The 12,859-nt window shown below is 31.5% G+C and overlaps 1 protein-coding gene across 1 annotated transcript; it reads right to left on the bottom strand.

Moving 5' to 3' along the window:
- Positions 1 to 351: 351 nt before the first annotated feature.
- LOC114390600 (kinesin-like protein KIN-14I) lies at positions 352 to 10,758 on the bottom strand. Its single transcript, XM_028351398.1, has 24 exons — positions 10,572 to 10,758; positions 9,894 to 10,132; positions 9,257 to 9,329; positions 8,936 to 9,067; positions 8,628 to 8,866; positions 8,180 to 8,507; positions 6,727 to 6,826; positions 6,459 to 6,640; positions 5,813 to 5,928; positions 5,566 to 5,668; positions 5,148 to 5,300; positions 4,885 to 5,031; positions 4,596 to 4,805; positions 4,152 to 4,316; positions 3,973 to 4,080; positions 3,722 to 3,862; positions 3,447 to 3,641; positions 3,197 to 3,323; positions 2,889 to 3,091; positions 2,619 to 2,801; positions 2,273 to 2,368; positions 1,732 to 1,929; positions 983 to 1,254; positions 352 to 808 (listed from the first exon to the last, which is right to left on the bottom strand). The coding sequence occupies exons 2-24, from the start codon at positions 10,049 to 10,051 to the stop codon at positions 622 to 624; spliced, it is 3,816 nt and encodes a 1,271-aa protein (XP_028207199.1). The 5' UTR covers positions 10,052 to 10,132; positions 10,572 to 10,758; the 3' UTR covers positions 352 to 621.
- Positions 10,759 to 12,859: the final 2,101 nt, after the last annotated feature.

The following is a 12,859-nucleotide window of genomic DNA, read 5'->3' as shown; positions in this document are numbered from 1 at the left end:
TCACAACCTAGCATATATGATAAGTTTATTGATTTTTAAAATAATTATCTTAAAATAATTCAAATAATAATTTGTGATCGAATGAAAATGTAAAACTTTTTACACTATTAATGTATAAACATTAAACTCCCAATATTATTACCTAATATTAAAATTATCAAAATTAATATTTAATTATATATAAATAATATTAATGTCAGTAATTTATTCTTGATTAAATGTATTTAGAAACATTAAATTCAATTGTTGGAGTTTTAGGTATTCAATCTTTAACAAAATCTAAGTATTTTAGAGGTAGGAAATGTTCATATAGAATAATGAATAAAAAACAAATGAATACACTTGTATCAGTTGTGTGTGTTTGAGTTCCTTGGTATTCAATCTTTAGCAAAACTCGTGCATTTTGAAGGTAAGAAATATTCATATAGAATAATGAATATACTTGAATGTGTGTGAATCGAAAGGATTAATACTATATACATTAGATTCAACTATAGAGCCTAGATCCCTCTAAAAAGATATACAATTTGATTATGGAAAATGATCATTAAACATTCCAAAAAGAAAATAGAGCCCCTATGATAAATCCAATATCTTGGTAGCTATTTGTGAACTCCTCTTTTACCTATTGCCATTACCATTCTCTTTAGTTGGTCTTTCATCTTGAATTTCTTCTAAATCATCATACTCAAGTGTTCTACCAGCTTGTTGTTTCCAATATGCAACCAACTTCTTCAGCCGTGCTACCTCTTTTGAGGAAACATTTTTGTTGGGGTCATTCACAATGGATCTCACTCGTGAGGCATACCTAAATAACAAAGATGAATGATGTTAGAACAAGAGAGACACTTTCAAGTCAATTGTTTAGATCTCACATAAAAAAGATAAGGTCAATGTAATCCCTACAAAGACACATTGGTTATATCGCTAGTTGATGTGAAATCTCAACATTAATAATGAAAGAAAATAAGAAAGAACATACATGAGAGAGTTATTTGTCTCATCCAAATTTGATTCTGCGGGAGAAACATTCACAAACATGAGAGTTTTGGCATTACCACCAAGTGAATCACTCATTAACATGGTTAATTTGTGATTCCTGTATGGTGTGTGTTGACCACCAGAAGACAAAGAGCTAATAACATCTCCAAGTGCTGATAATGACTTGTTAATGCTCTGAGCTTCCTTAAGCTGACTCCCGGTAGAACCTGACTTTTTCACTCTTTCTGAACCAGCAAGATCCACAAAACTTAGCTGCATATTGAATCCAAGATAAAATAAGCACGCACCACGAGCTCAAGAAACAATCAATGTTCCACATTGTTGCTTAACAATGAAGAAACATTTTTCCCTGATTACTAGCTTAGTTAATCAGGAGGTAGAAATTCCAGAATATGATTATGGAGATTAAGGCATGTTTGTTTCCTATTTTTTAAAACTACCCTGTGTTTTTAAAAAACAAAACAGAAAAACTTATTTCATAAGATTAGTTTTTGAAAATTGTTTTAAAAGTCTCTTTTGTAGTTTTTAAAATAAAATAAAAAAACAAAACATCTCTTGGTTGTTTTGGTTTTCAACTTTCATTCATTTCCATCTCCCCTCTCGATTTAGAATAATGGAGAAGTGTATTTGAATAAAGTTCATCTCTTTCCATCTGTCTTCTACTTTTTCTAGCCCAATTCTTAAAAGAGGATATATTATTGCTGTTAAAGGAAAAAATCTAAAATATACCTTTCCTTTTGCAACTGACTGACTTTGAAGGTTGGTACTTTCAATTACAATTGATAGAATGAGATGAGATCTTGAACTTTCATCATTCATTTGGGTTCCTGATATATGTCGCCGTTCAGATCCTCTTTGTATTATACTATTCAATTCTTCAATTGTAGAAATAGACATAACTGTCACATTTTCCACAACTACCATTCCCTAACATCAAAAATTAAAAATAGAACAATTATGATTGTTGCTGAGTATATGATGTATAATTCTATAATTTTGTACAGTTTTAAGTTCAATAATTCTCAGCTTATTTTGAAAGGTATCCACAAGGGTGAAAAAGCACCCTAACTCAATTGTTAGAAATCATTGCATAGTGGAATATGAAAATTTATCACAACTTAAGGTCGGTACATTTTCTGACTAAGAAATCAAAACTAAGCATACCAATACACACTTTTAAATCCTTCTTAATATCCAGTTAGAAATGCTTTTCATTTAAGTAATAAAATATTTACACATTGAAATTAGGAATGACAACAAGGATAATTACCGTTGAATCCTTCTTGATATCCAATTTTAAAGGCTTTCCATTCTTTGGTAACAACAGATCTATAAGGGTATCCTGATACAACTCCACCATGTATGCCTGCATCATTGACACGAGAAATCAAAAAAAGATAAGCAAGTTTTGCAAAACTTTTAACATTTGCAGAACTCTAAGACAAAAAAGAAAATGGAAAAAGAACAATGTAAACTTTTCTACAGCAACAATGTATTCAAACTTAATTCTTCAATAATTTACCTGTTGAATACTTTATGTACATTGATCTAATGACATAATTTTAAACGAGAAAAGAGAAATGAAAATTTATTTATCTCCATTTTAGATATGTTACCTTCAAGGAAAAAGAATACTTGTTATTATCTCTTCTTAAAATTCTGAAAAGTTCTGCAATTGCACGAGGAGTAAGCCCAGGGTTGATGTCCGATCCATAGATTGTAAATGTCTTTCCAGATCCAGTTTGACCATAAGCAAATATGCAAACATTATAACCATCTACAGCAGATTGCACCAAATACTGCATTGCAAATACACGAGAAATTGGTAATGAGTGTAAGTTATATATGTTTCCATAAGCAAGAAATAAATACAATTTATGACTTGCCTTTGTATCCTCAAATACGCTTTCTTGAGTTGCATTAGCATCAAAAACTCGGTCATATATGTACTGCTTCAGTTTTTCATCTTTCCATGGGTATTCAACAGTAAATTCATCAACTGCAGTAAGAACTTCTCTTTCTTTCTCAACAATCTCTTTTTCACTAAGAGGTCTTAGTCGACAGTAAACTCTGATCTTGCCCTTCATGTCTGAAAGAAAAACAAGTTCCAAGGTTGAATATGTGACCAGTTATATATGATGTCAACACATTCACATAGACTGGATTCCAAAAATAAAGAGTTTTGATCATCCACCTTCTATTACATTAAAATAGCGCTTCCTTAAAACCTGTTCTTCCTTATAAAGTGATTCCATTTCAGCTAATTGAGCCCCTTGTATTTTCAGTATGGCAGCTGTCTGTTCATTCTTTCTATCGATATCCTAAATCATAAAACACATTCATGTTTTAAATTCACAATAAAGTGAAAATAAAGAAAACATAAAAAACTATTTGGCTACTATACAGTTGAAGCAGTTAAAATAATGAAATATAAGTATTAATACCTCTTTCATTTCTCTCAATTCTTCTAGCTCCTTCAAATTATTCTGCAATGCATCAAATTCAGAGTCCTTGACTGAAATGATAGCCTTAGCAGTCAATAATTCTTGCCTACACCCTTCTAGCCTTCTTTCAAGCTCGTACGCTTCAGACTTCACAACTTTGCGTTCTTGCTCAAGTTTCCACTTAAGGGAACTAATCTGGTATTTTAACAACCACCGTCATCTTAAATTGATTGTTTTTTTAATTTTAAATAGTGATTTTCAATTTTTTATATTACCTCTCCAGCATTCCTCTTTTCAAGTGCAGATAACTTCTGTTCCAAAATCAATTTTTCACTCTTCAAGCTTTCGATAGTTTCGTTGGCTGATAGCAGCTCATATTTACAAACTTTTAGCTCATCTTCAAGCTTTTGAGTCACCTATTGGTACCATGCAAAGCTCATTGTTTATACATCGAAAAATAAAATCCACAATATAATCAACAAGATGATATTGAATGCGTGAATAACAATTTCATGGAGTATCTTACTTGTCTATTTCCAGCATTAGCAAGATCCTTTTTGGCAGTGTTCTCTATCACCGCATTATTTAACTTGGCCATCCTAGATTCCATATTCCTTTTGTCTAGAATAGCAGCCTGTTAGATTGTACGATCACTAAGACAAGTCGACCAATAATGTAGAGGTAAAAAAACTCATTGATCTTTACCTGTAGTTCCTTATCTTTTTCATTGCATAATGATACAAGACTATCACGGTCACTTGTAACGGCATCCAAATTTTGTTTATTGGCTTTTAAGGATTCTTTCAAGTCATCCAATTCTTCTTGCATTTTCTCTTCTTGTTTTTGCTTCACACGTAATTCTTCAAGCAACTATTCAATAAAATTTAGGATTGTAACTATTAACTCAAAAGCATGTATTAGACATCCAATATGATATAGTTTGTATTGATAACTTTAAGCAGATGCAAGCCTCTTTATCTTTACCCAAAGGCAACTAGTTCAAACCTCAACTTTGACTAGCCAAAGGGAAGCAAATAAGTCTTAGGTTTGATTTAATATGCAACAAGCCAAAGAAACTGTTCTCTAGGTTTAATAGTTTAATTTGGTACAACCTGCATAATATATTATATACTAGAAGTTCAGACTTACTTGATCAGCATTTTTTTTAGATTCTTCAATATGTTTTGACAATTCTTGAACACGCTTCTCATATAATTCCATATTAGGAGTTTTAGAATTATTAGAAATGTCTCCATTCAGAGAACCACTACCACCACCAGCAGCTGATCTTGCTTTCGAATAGCGACGCAGCATTACATCATTTATGTGTGTCTGAAGAGCTACACAAATTTCTTCTCCCTACAACCAAGAGATAAAATACCAGTGTGACAAAATAATTCCAAAGAAAGTTTGTGCAACATCAACAAAGGTATTATACCTGCTTGGTTTCAAACTGGAATATGTGGAGAACACCTGCAACTCGCATTTTAAAAAAGACTGCAGTATTGCTGCTTCCAAATTGCATTATGTCTCTCAACTCAGCTGAGTGCAAATATTCCTTAGGAACTGGACGGAAAAAATGAATCTATAGCCAATTGATCAAGAAAAAACACAATTAAAAGCACAGTTCATTTTTTAATAATTGTAATAGTAAACTATATAATGTTTAGTTTAACTAGTTATTTTTTTGTTTAGTCATACCCCTCTTTTATTAATTCCCAAAATTATCCGGCCAGGTAAGAGTCCAATAGGATCATCAATCTTGCGAACATTGAAGAAAACAGAATTTCCATAAGGAAGTGCTCTCAATATACGCAGAAATTGTTGTCGCGCATCATCTTTTGTCAGATTCTCCTAATTAAAGAGATAAAAAAAATATTATGGAAGGGGAGGAAAAAAAATACAAAGAAACCCAGCAGTATATTTCATTTACTATAAAGTATAGGCTAGAAGCAAATATGAATTTTTATATTTAAAACTAAGACAAAAGTGAAAAATGACTAAAGCTATGTGTACAACAAAGATTAAGTACAATTAAAAATACAAATTAAAAATTAAATTTCTCATAATTGTCACTAATTGAAGGTCAAAGACAAATATATAGATAGTCTTCTCATACCAATGAACGATAACGAGAAAGAATGTCATACTCCCATTCCCGTTTTGCTCGTGTCATTGAAATTTGTCTGGGCAGGAAACGCTCCAGAAGTGAATTCCAGTCACTGAGAAATACAGCATAACCCGTCAGTGTCACAAGGATATAGAAAATAGAAATTAACAAGTTCATTCACTAGGATAAAATTTAAAATAGCACTAAACACTGTTATGAAGTAGTTAATAACAAATGAACACTAAAAGCCACTTACATGCATGATTCTGGTGTGCTAAGAAATCCAATCTCAGCTAAGATTTGTAAGGCAGAAAGCTGAGCAGCATCATCCCTTCCAACAGGGTAATTTCCCAAAATATAATCATGTTGCATCTGTACCAACACATCCAGTATCAACAAAAATGATATGGTCACAAATTAGGATTATCATATCTAATCTTGAATTCTTTAGTTGTCTTATTTCTTTATCTTTTCTCATTTTATTAATTAGGGTAATTTTTAGATAAGATCTTAATAATTAGGGATATCTTATTTTTGTTTTATCAATTAGATCAATTACGATAATTGTTAGTTATGATCCTATCTATTAGTATTCTCTTTATTTTTGGGATACTAGTTAGGATATTTTTGTAGCCTATTTAAAGGGTAGACTTGATAGTTGATGGAAATGAAATAAGAAGAAATATTCAGAAAACTTGTGTTAGTTTAGGAGGGGCTCTGTCAAGGGCAAGTCTGCTTCTTGCTTTCACTATAGGTCGAAAGAAGTCTTGCATGTCTAGGCCCACAACTCAATCCTACGCTAAGGTTCATAACACATCTATAAATTGAAGGTAATTACAGCTTTGTGCATTAACTAGATATACTTGTCATCATATGTAAGGTTTCATAATGAAAAGGCATACCTGTACATAAGATAATTGCACAAACATAGGCTCTGTCACAGCTTCATCTGACTCACGAAATAACTTTTTCTTGAATATCAGTTTACAGTGCAAGATTTCTCCTTTACTCCGATCCTTTGCAGCTTTAAATTCTGCCAGGAGATCCCCAATATATTTGTTTGCATCTAACCCAATGTACTCCTCTTAGTAACAATAAAAGGAGCTGTCAGACAATTAACTACAGCTTGATTATAATATAACAAAAACAAGGAGAGGAAAAAAGACATGCCATTCCCAAGATCAGGTGCTTTGGAGCCAGTAACAACTTTACGACATTCAAATAGACTAAAGCTGGAGTAAGTTGACAGTTTAATGAGCCCTGCAAGTTCCTGGAGGTAAGGAATAAAAGGATATAAACTTCGTAGTATAAAGTATAAACACAAGTGTTTGAGGTATGAAGAACTTCAAACATAAGTAAACAAACAAACACCATATAGCATCCTTTTAAGAAAATTAACTTAATTAACCAAATACATTGTTCTGTTTATCAAACAAGTTTAAGAACAGAACTGCAATTTAGCAGAATACAGATGATGAGATTATGTTAGAAAAGTAATCTGCCTATGTATAAGACAACAAAGCAGTAAGGTGATGCGAAAAACAGAGCAGAATGGCTATTTGTTCATCAAAATAGTTAGTTTCCTAAAAAGTAAAAATATAGTCACATACAATTTAGTTTTATTTATTTCAACAAAAGAGAAGAATGGCTATTTGTTTATTTTAATGGTGCAATTAAGTATCATGTCCATAGAAGGACTTGTAAGATGCAGAGAAGTAATAAACACTAGCCTATAGCTTTTGTCTATCTTATTGAATGCAAACATTAATGTAAAATAGTAAGGAAGAGAAAAGTAATAAGTAATAATCATTGGCAGGCTTTTATTCATTTTATTGAATGATACCATTCTTGATAATATAAACCTCACTAAAAAACAACTGCTGATTGAATCCATGAGTCCTTCATTTGAAGTTTAGAGAAAGCGGGAAATCAAAGATTTACTGGATGCTCTTCCACCACCCTTATGAAACTTGAACCTTAAGTGTCAACATGAAGGTATTGTTATAAGTCTAGTAATACTCATCTAAAATCTAATACGCTTTTGCTGGCTCAAGCCGTGAACATTTATTCAGTTTTTCATTTAAAGCAACTGAAAGTCTTGAATAGAAAAGGTTTGGAATAGGATGCATACGGATTCCCTTCATTAGATTGAATAAATTCTGTCCATAGACAAAATATTTTCTCTAATCACTTTCATTAAACCATTATTCAGAAGTCTTATATCTATTTCACATTCTTCAATTTTCAATCTTCCATAATATTTCATATATATTGATATCAGTTAGAAATGCATGCAAATGCAAATAGACATACAAGAATTAATGTCACATTTCAAGTTGTTGATTTAAAGCGACCAAAGCCTTAAATAGAAAAGTATATGGCTATGCATTGTTGGTGTAAAAACATTTACAATGTCAACCAATCATAAATAACCATTAGTATGGCTTTTAAGATAATTATTTTAAAAGTTGACAAGCGTACCATACAAGATGGTTTGTGATTGGTTGACAAAGTAAAATCGATTTACACTGTCCACAGTCTATTTTCTCTTTTTTTAAAAAACATTCACATCAGTTAGGAAAGCATGAAAATGCAAAGAGAAGTATATAAGGGACTCAAGAACCTCAACAGCATTGGCAACTGTGGTTGACATGTCATACGTAATTTCTTCAAAAGTTTCATCTAGGAAGAACACTATAGTTGTAAGCTTTCTCCCAGTCAACAGAGCTTCAATCTCCTCACGCCCAGGAATTATATGTCTGGGACCAGCCTTGACAGAATGTTTCAAAGCATTTAATGTATTTAATGCAAGGACTTGAATCTCAGAATCAGTAGCCACACCATTTGCTATGTTATGAATGTATTCTGATAGATAACTGCTAATATCTTTACTGGGAGACATTGAGGATGCACACAAATACATGAGCTCCCATGCTTTAATCAAGTATTGCCTATTTTTGAGAGACACATATCAATCACTAGTGCAAAAAACACAGTGGATATAGCTGCAATGATTAAAGGCCAAAAATGATGAAACATGACACTCAATACTGAATCTAAATGTTGCATACCTCTCAGGGTTATTTCTTGTTTGCTTTGATATCTGAACAAAAAGTTCATCTCGGAGTTCTGGTCGTTTCAAACTTTGCTTGTACAGTTTCCCTACAAGCTCAACTCGTTCATCTAAGCTTATTGGAGTTACACGATCAGATGGATCAATTCCCATATATTTCAAAATTATTTGGAATAATTTTGTTGCCCTACTTACAAAATCAACATTTAACTTGAGCAATGATGTTGGAATTGGATCCTACAAAAATTGGTGAGTTAGCTCTTCATACCACATATTTTGAAAATAACTGGTATTTGATCTGATTACCTTTTGAAAACTCAACATGTCCTCAAATGTAACTTTTTCTCGAACTTGGGGACCTACAGATCTTTTAGAAAAAAATCCATGTTTCCCAGCAGATTGAATTTGTTTCTGCATTAATTTTAAAAATCCATCCACCTACAACAAACAACATAAACAGAAACGTGGTCATATCAAATGTTTGTGCTCAAAAGCAAACAACATAAAACCATCATTAATTAGTCCAGGTAATTAGTCAGACAAATCATTGAGACACAAAAGTAACAGGGAAACAATAAGATTTGAAGAATTATATTTATGTCTAGATTAAAACATAAATTTTCTCACCTGGAATCTGTTGATCAAGGGTACAGCTCCACCTAGTTCTGCTGGAACAGCCATTGACATAGTTGATGGCGTGCTGCAACAAACAAATCATTACCAAGTTACAAAATGGATAATGTTGCACATGGAAAAACAGAAAATTGCATTGCTTGACATAAAATTAGCCACACAGTTCAAGGGGAAAAGGCAAAAAAAAAATGTTGCAAAGAGTAAGATTGATCATTGTCAATAGGAACAGAATTCATGCATAATGTTTTGAATGCATACAATGAAAGTGGATAAATGCTTGCCTAGAGGTGAAACTTCCAAGAGTTGATATAAAGTTTCAAGCAAGTGTGAGTTATAACTTTAAAAGTATTATTTGAATGTTGTAGAACCGTATTAAGGAAGGAAAATAAGATTTACAGGTTAACAAGTAAAATTTCTTCGCGATTTGAAACATCACTTTTTTAGATCAAATATACTTTACAATCTACTGGAGAAGATTGTGATATGAGATTGTAATACCCTATAATTGAAAAAGTAAATATACTAGATTTAAGCCAAATAAATAAAGTTTCTAAAACTAAATGTCCATCATCATTTTGAAGGGAAAAAAAATCAAATTTTTAACATCTCCAAAAGAAAGGATGATACTCACGATGGTGCAAAATTGGAGCTATCACTATCATAATCATCAACATTGATAACAGCAGAGCCATTTTGTGCAGGGGTATCACCATTGCCATTGCTTGAGCCAAAGGAATATCTGCTTGACCTACCGTTTTGAGTCATAGATGGGGGCACATCAGTGATCATTTTCCTTTCAGATTATCATATATCAATTTACCTCAATCAAACCAACAAATTTGGCTCTTATTTCTCCTTCAAGTTCTTTCACTGCATAACACAAAGATCCAAACATAAGTCAAAAGAGCACACAATATAAAAATAAATAACAGAGCCTTGCTGGTATGTGAGAATCCAAGCTCAAAACGAAAGAGAAAAGGTGTCATGATTGTTCTTGAAAGCTGAAAAATAGTCTTCAAACATAAAAGGGCAAAGAAGGATGGAATCATCAGACCCATTAGTCAAATTGATCAAAAACACAAGAATGATGAAGGGAAAAGATAAACACAGACCCAGGAATGAAAAAGCTTCAAGCATCAAACATAAGATCCACAAAATTCACAAACTTTAAAGAACCAAACACCCATTTGCAGGTACATCGTTACACTTGCATTGACCAGAAAATGAGGATATGGACGCACCCCAGAAACTAAGCTGAGAAATTCAAAAAAAAAAAAAGTGGAGATAAAAATAAAAATAAAAAGGCAACCTTTGTGACAGCAATGAAGTGTCTGAGTTACAATAACATTGGTGTGTCTGTCTGTCTAAAAAAAAAAAAAAAAGTGGGAGGTTGAGTGGCAATGAATAGAAGAGAGAGAGAGAGAGATCTCAGTGACAGTTCAATTTGGTTTACATGAAATGAAACGAGAGAAAGCAATGGCGAAGTGAGAGAGGGAAAGAGTCATGACTCACGAGTGCATTATATGCGATGTGCCAACAAGGCTGGAAAAATCGTTCATCAAAATTACTATGCTACAAGGCTGGAAAAATCGTTCATCAAAATTACTATGCTACTTTTCTTTCTTTTTCGTTCCTTTCTCGCTAAGAATAAAATGAAGACCGAGATTTAAGAAGAACAACAATTTTCTTTAACCAATTTTTTTAAATGTATTAATTAATTAATAGTCGTGTTTGTTGGAAGCAATAAGACCAAATGGTAATACGGCCAAATCAAAAGTTTCAATTTCAACTCTCTTTCATTATTTACTTCACACATAATTTTAGATTCAAAATTATTAACAAAATTGCAATTATGACTGTTGTAAAGAAACGGTAGTTTTCTTTTATCTATATTTTTATGTTTACGTATAAAAATAAAGTTGACTATGCAATAATCTTAAATCTAATATATAATTAATGTATACAAAACTATTAAATATTTTATATAGTAAATTAATTTAATTAGTTATTAGATTTGTAAAATAAAAAGAAATTATCACAAAATTTAATATTTAAAAGCATATAAAATTTTATTACTTTCATTAATAAAAAATTAAAATGCATATTTGTTGGATCAAGTGACATCGGAATAATTAAGAAGGGGGTTGAATTAATTATTAATGTGTCTTGACTAATTAAAAATTTATCCTTCTTAATGTTAGTAGATTCAATTAGGTTTTACTACTAAATTATGAGAAAGTAAAGAACAGAAACAATAACTTAGACAAAATTAAAGCGAAAATAAAAAGTACACAACGGAAAGATCAGGAGTGTAGAGGGAAGAAGAAGACAAACATAAGATTTATACTAGTTCGGCAACAACCTGTGCCTACATCTAGTCCCCAAGCACCATCGGTTCTTGAGATTTCCAATAACCTTGTAAAATCCTTTACAAGCAAAGATCCACAAGGGATGTATCATCCCTTATTCTCTTTGAACAACCAAGTGGATGTACGCTCCACTTGAATTGATCCACAAGAGATGTACTATCTCTTGTTCTCAGTATTACAAGTCAAGTAGATGTACGCTCTACTTGTAGCACAAAGGATGTACCCTCCAATGTGTTAAGATAAAGAATTCTTAGGCGGTTAGTCCCTTGAATCTTTGTAAGGGGAAACGAAAAATATCTTAGGCGGTTAGTCCTTTGAAATCTTTTGTTTAAAGGGAATAGGAAGAATCAAAAGAATTCTCAGGCGGTTAATCATTTGAATCTTTTGGCAAGAGGGAGAAGGAAGAAAAGATAACACACTTTTGTTTTCTACAGAATTTTCACTTGCAGAGAAAAACAAAGTTTTGAAAACAAAGTTTAGAAAGTTTTTTGTCAAAGAAAAAGCAATGGGCAATGGTTAAAGAAAGATTGTGAAAAAGGATTGTTTGGAAGAATATCATATATCTTGAAATGTGTGTCAAAACCATGTTTTTATAGACTCTTCATGTCTGGTCAAAGAAATCATTGGAAGAGTTACGTCTTTTATCATAATTCAATCATGATTCTAACTTAAATTAAATTTAATTAACACTAATACGTTTTTTTTTATAATTATGATAACTTTTTTATAATCATAATTTTCTTAAAATGTCGTAAAAATTTATTATTATTATTATAATAATAATAAATTAAATTTTATCTTAAATACTAACATAATAATAATAGTAATAATAGTATACATTTTGACAGGGGCGGCTCAAGCACTTGAGAGGCCTAAAGCAAATTTAAGACTGAGGCCTTTTATTTACTCGTAAAATAGTTTATTAAAATTATCATTATTTTATTTAAAATTAATTTTTTGGGCTTTTTGTGATGCAAAGTTATCGATTAAATTGTCGTAATTAATTTCATTTAACATTTCTTTTTCAATAGACAATAACATCAATCTGTTCAATCTTTGTTGAAACATTATTGATCTTAAGTAAGTTTTTATTATTTTTAGCTTTGAAAAACTCATTTCAGCTGAAGCAATTGATATTGGTATCGTTAACATTGTTCTATAAGTTATATACGCATTTGGAAAAGAATTTATTCTTTTTATAAAATTAAGAATGTCAATTGGTTTATCA

This window comes from Glycine soja, chromosome 16, assembly GCF_004193775.1.
Source record: "Glycine soja cultivar W05 chromosome 16, ASM419377v2, whole genome shotgun sequence".
In the NCBI taxonomy this organism is placed as follows: domain Eukaryota; kingdom Viridiplantae; phylum Streptophyta; class Magnoliopsida; order Fabales; family Fabaceae; genus Glycine; species Glycine soja.
Note: the sequence above shows the minus strand (reverse complement) of the source record. Positions and strands in the feature narration are given on the sequence as shown.

Coding starts and splice junctions, on each gene's coding strand:
- LOC114390600 (XM_028351398.1), bottom strand. CDS start 10,051: ATGATCACTGATGTGCCCCCATCTATGACTCAAAACGGTAGGTCAAGC. Junction 4,317..4,595: donor CTAAAAAAAATGCTGATCAA/GTAAGTCTGAAC, acceptor TTTATTGAATAG/TTGCTTGAAGAATTACGTGT. Junction 3,324..3,446: donor AATTGAGAGAAATGAAAGAG/GTATTAATACTT, acceptor TTTATGATTTAG/GATATCGATAGAAAGAATGA.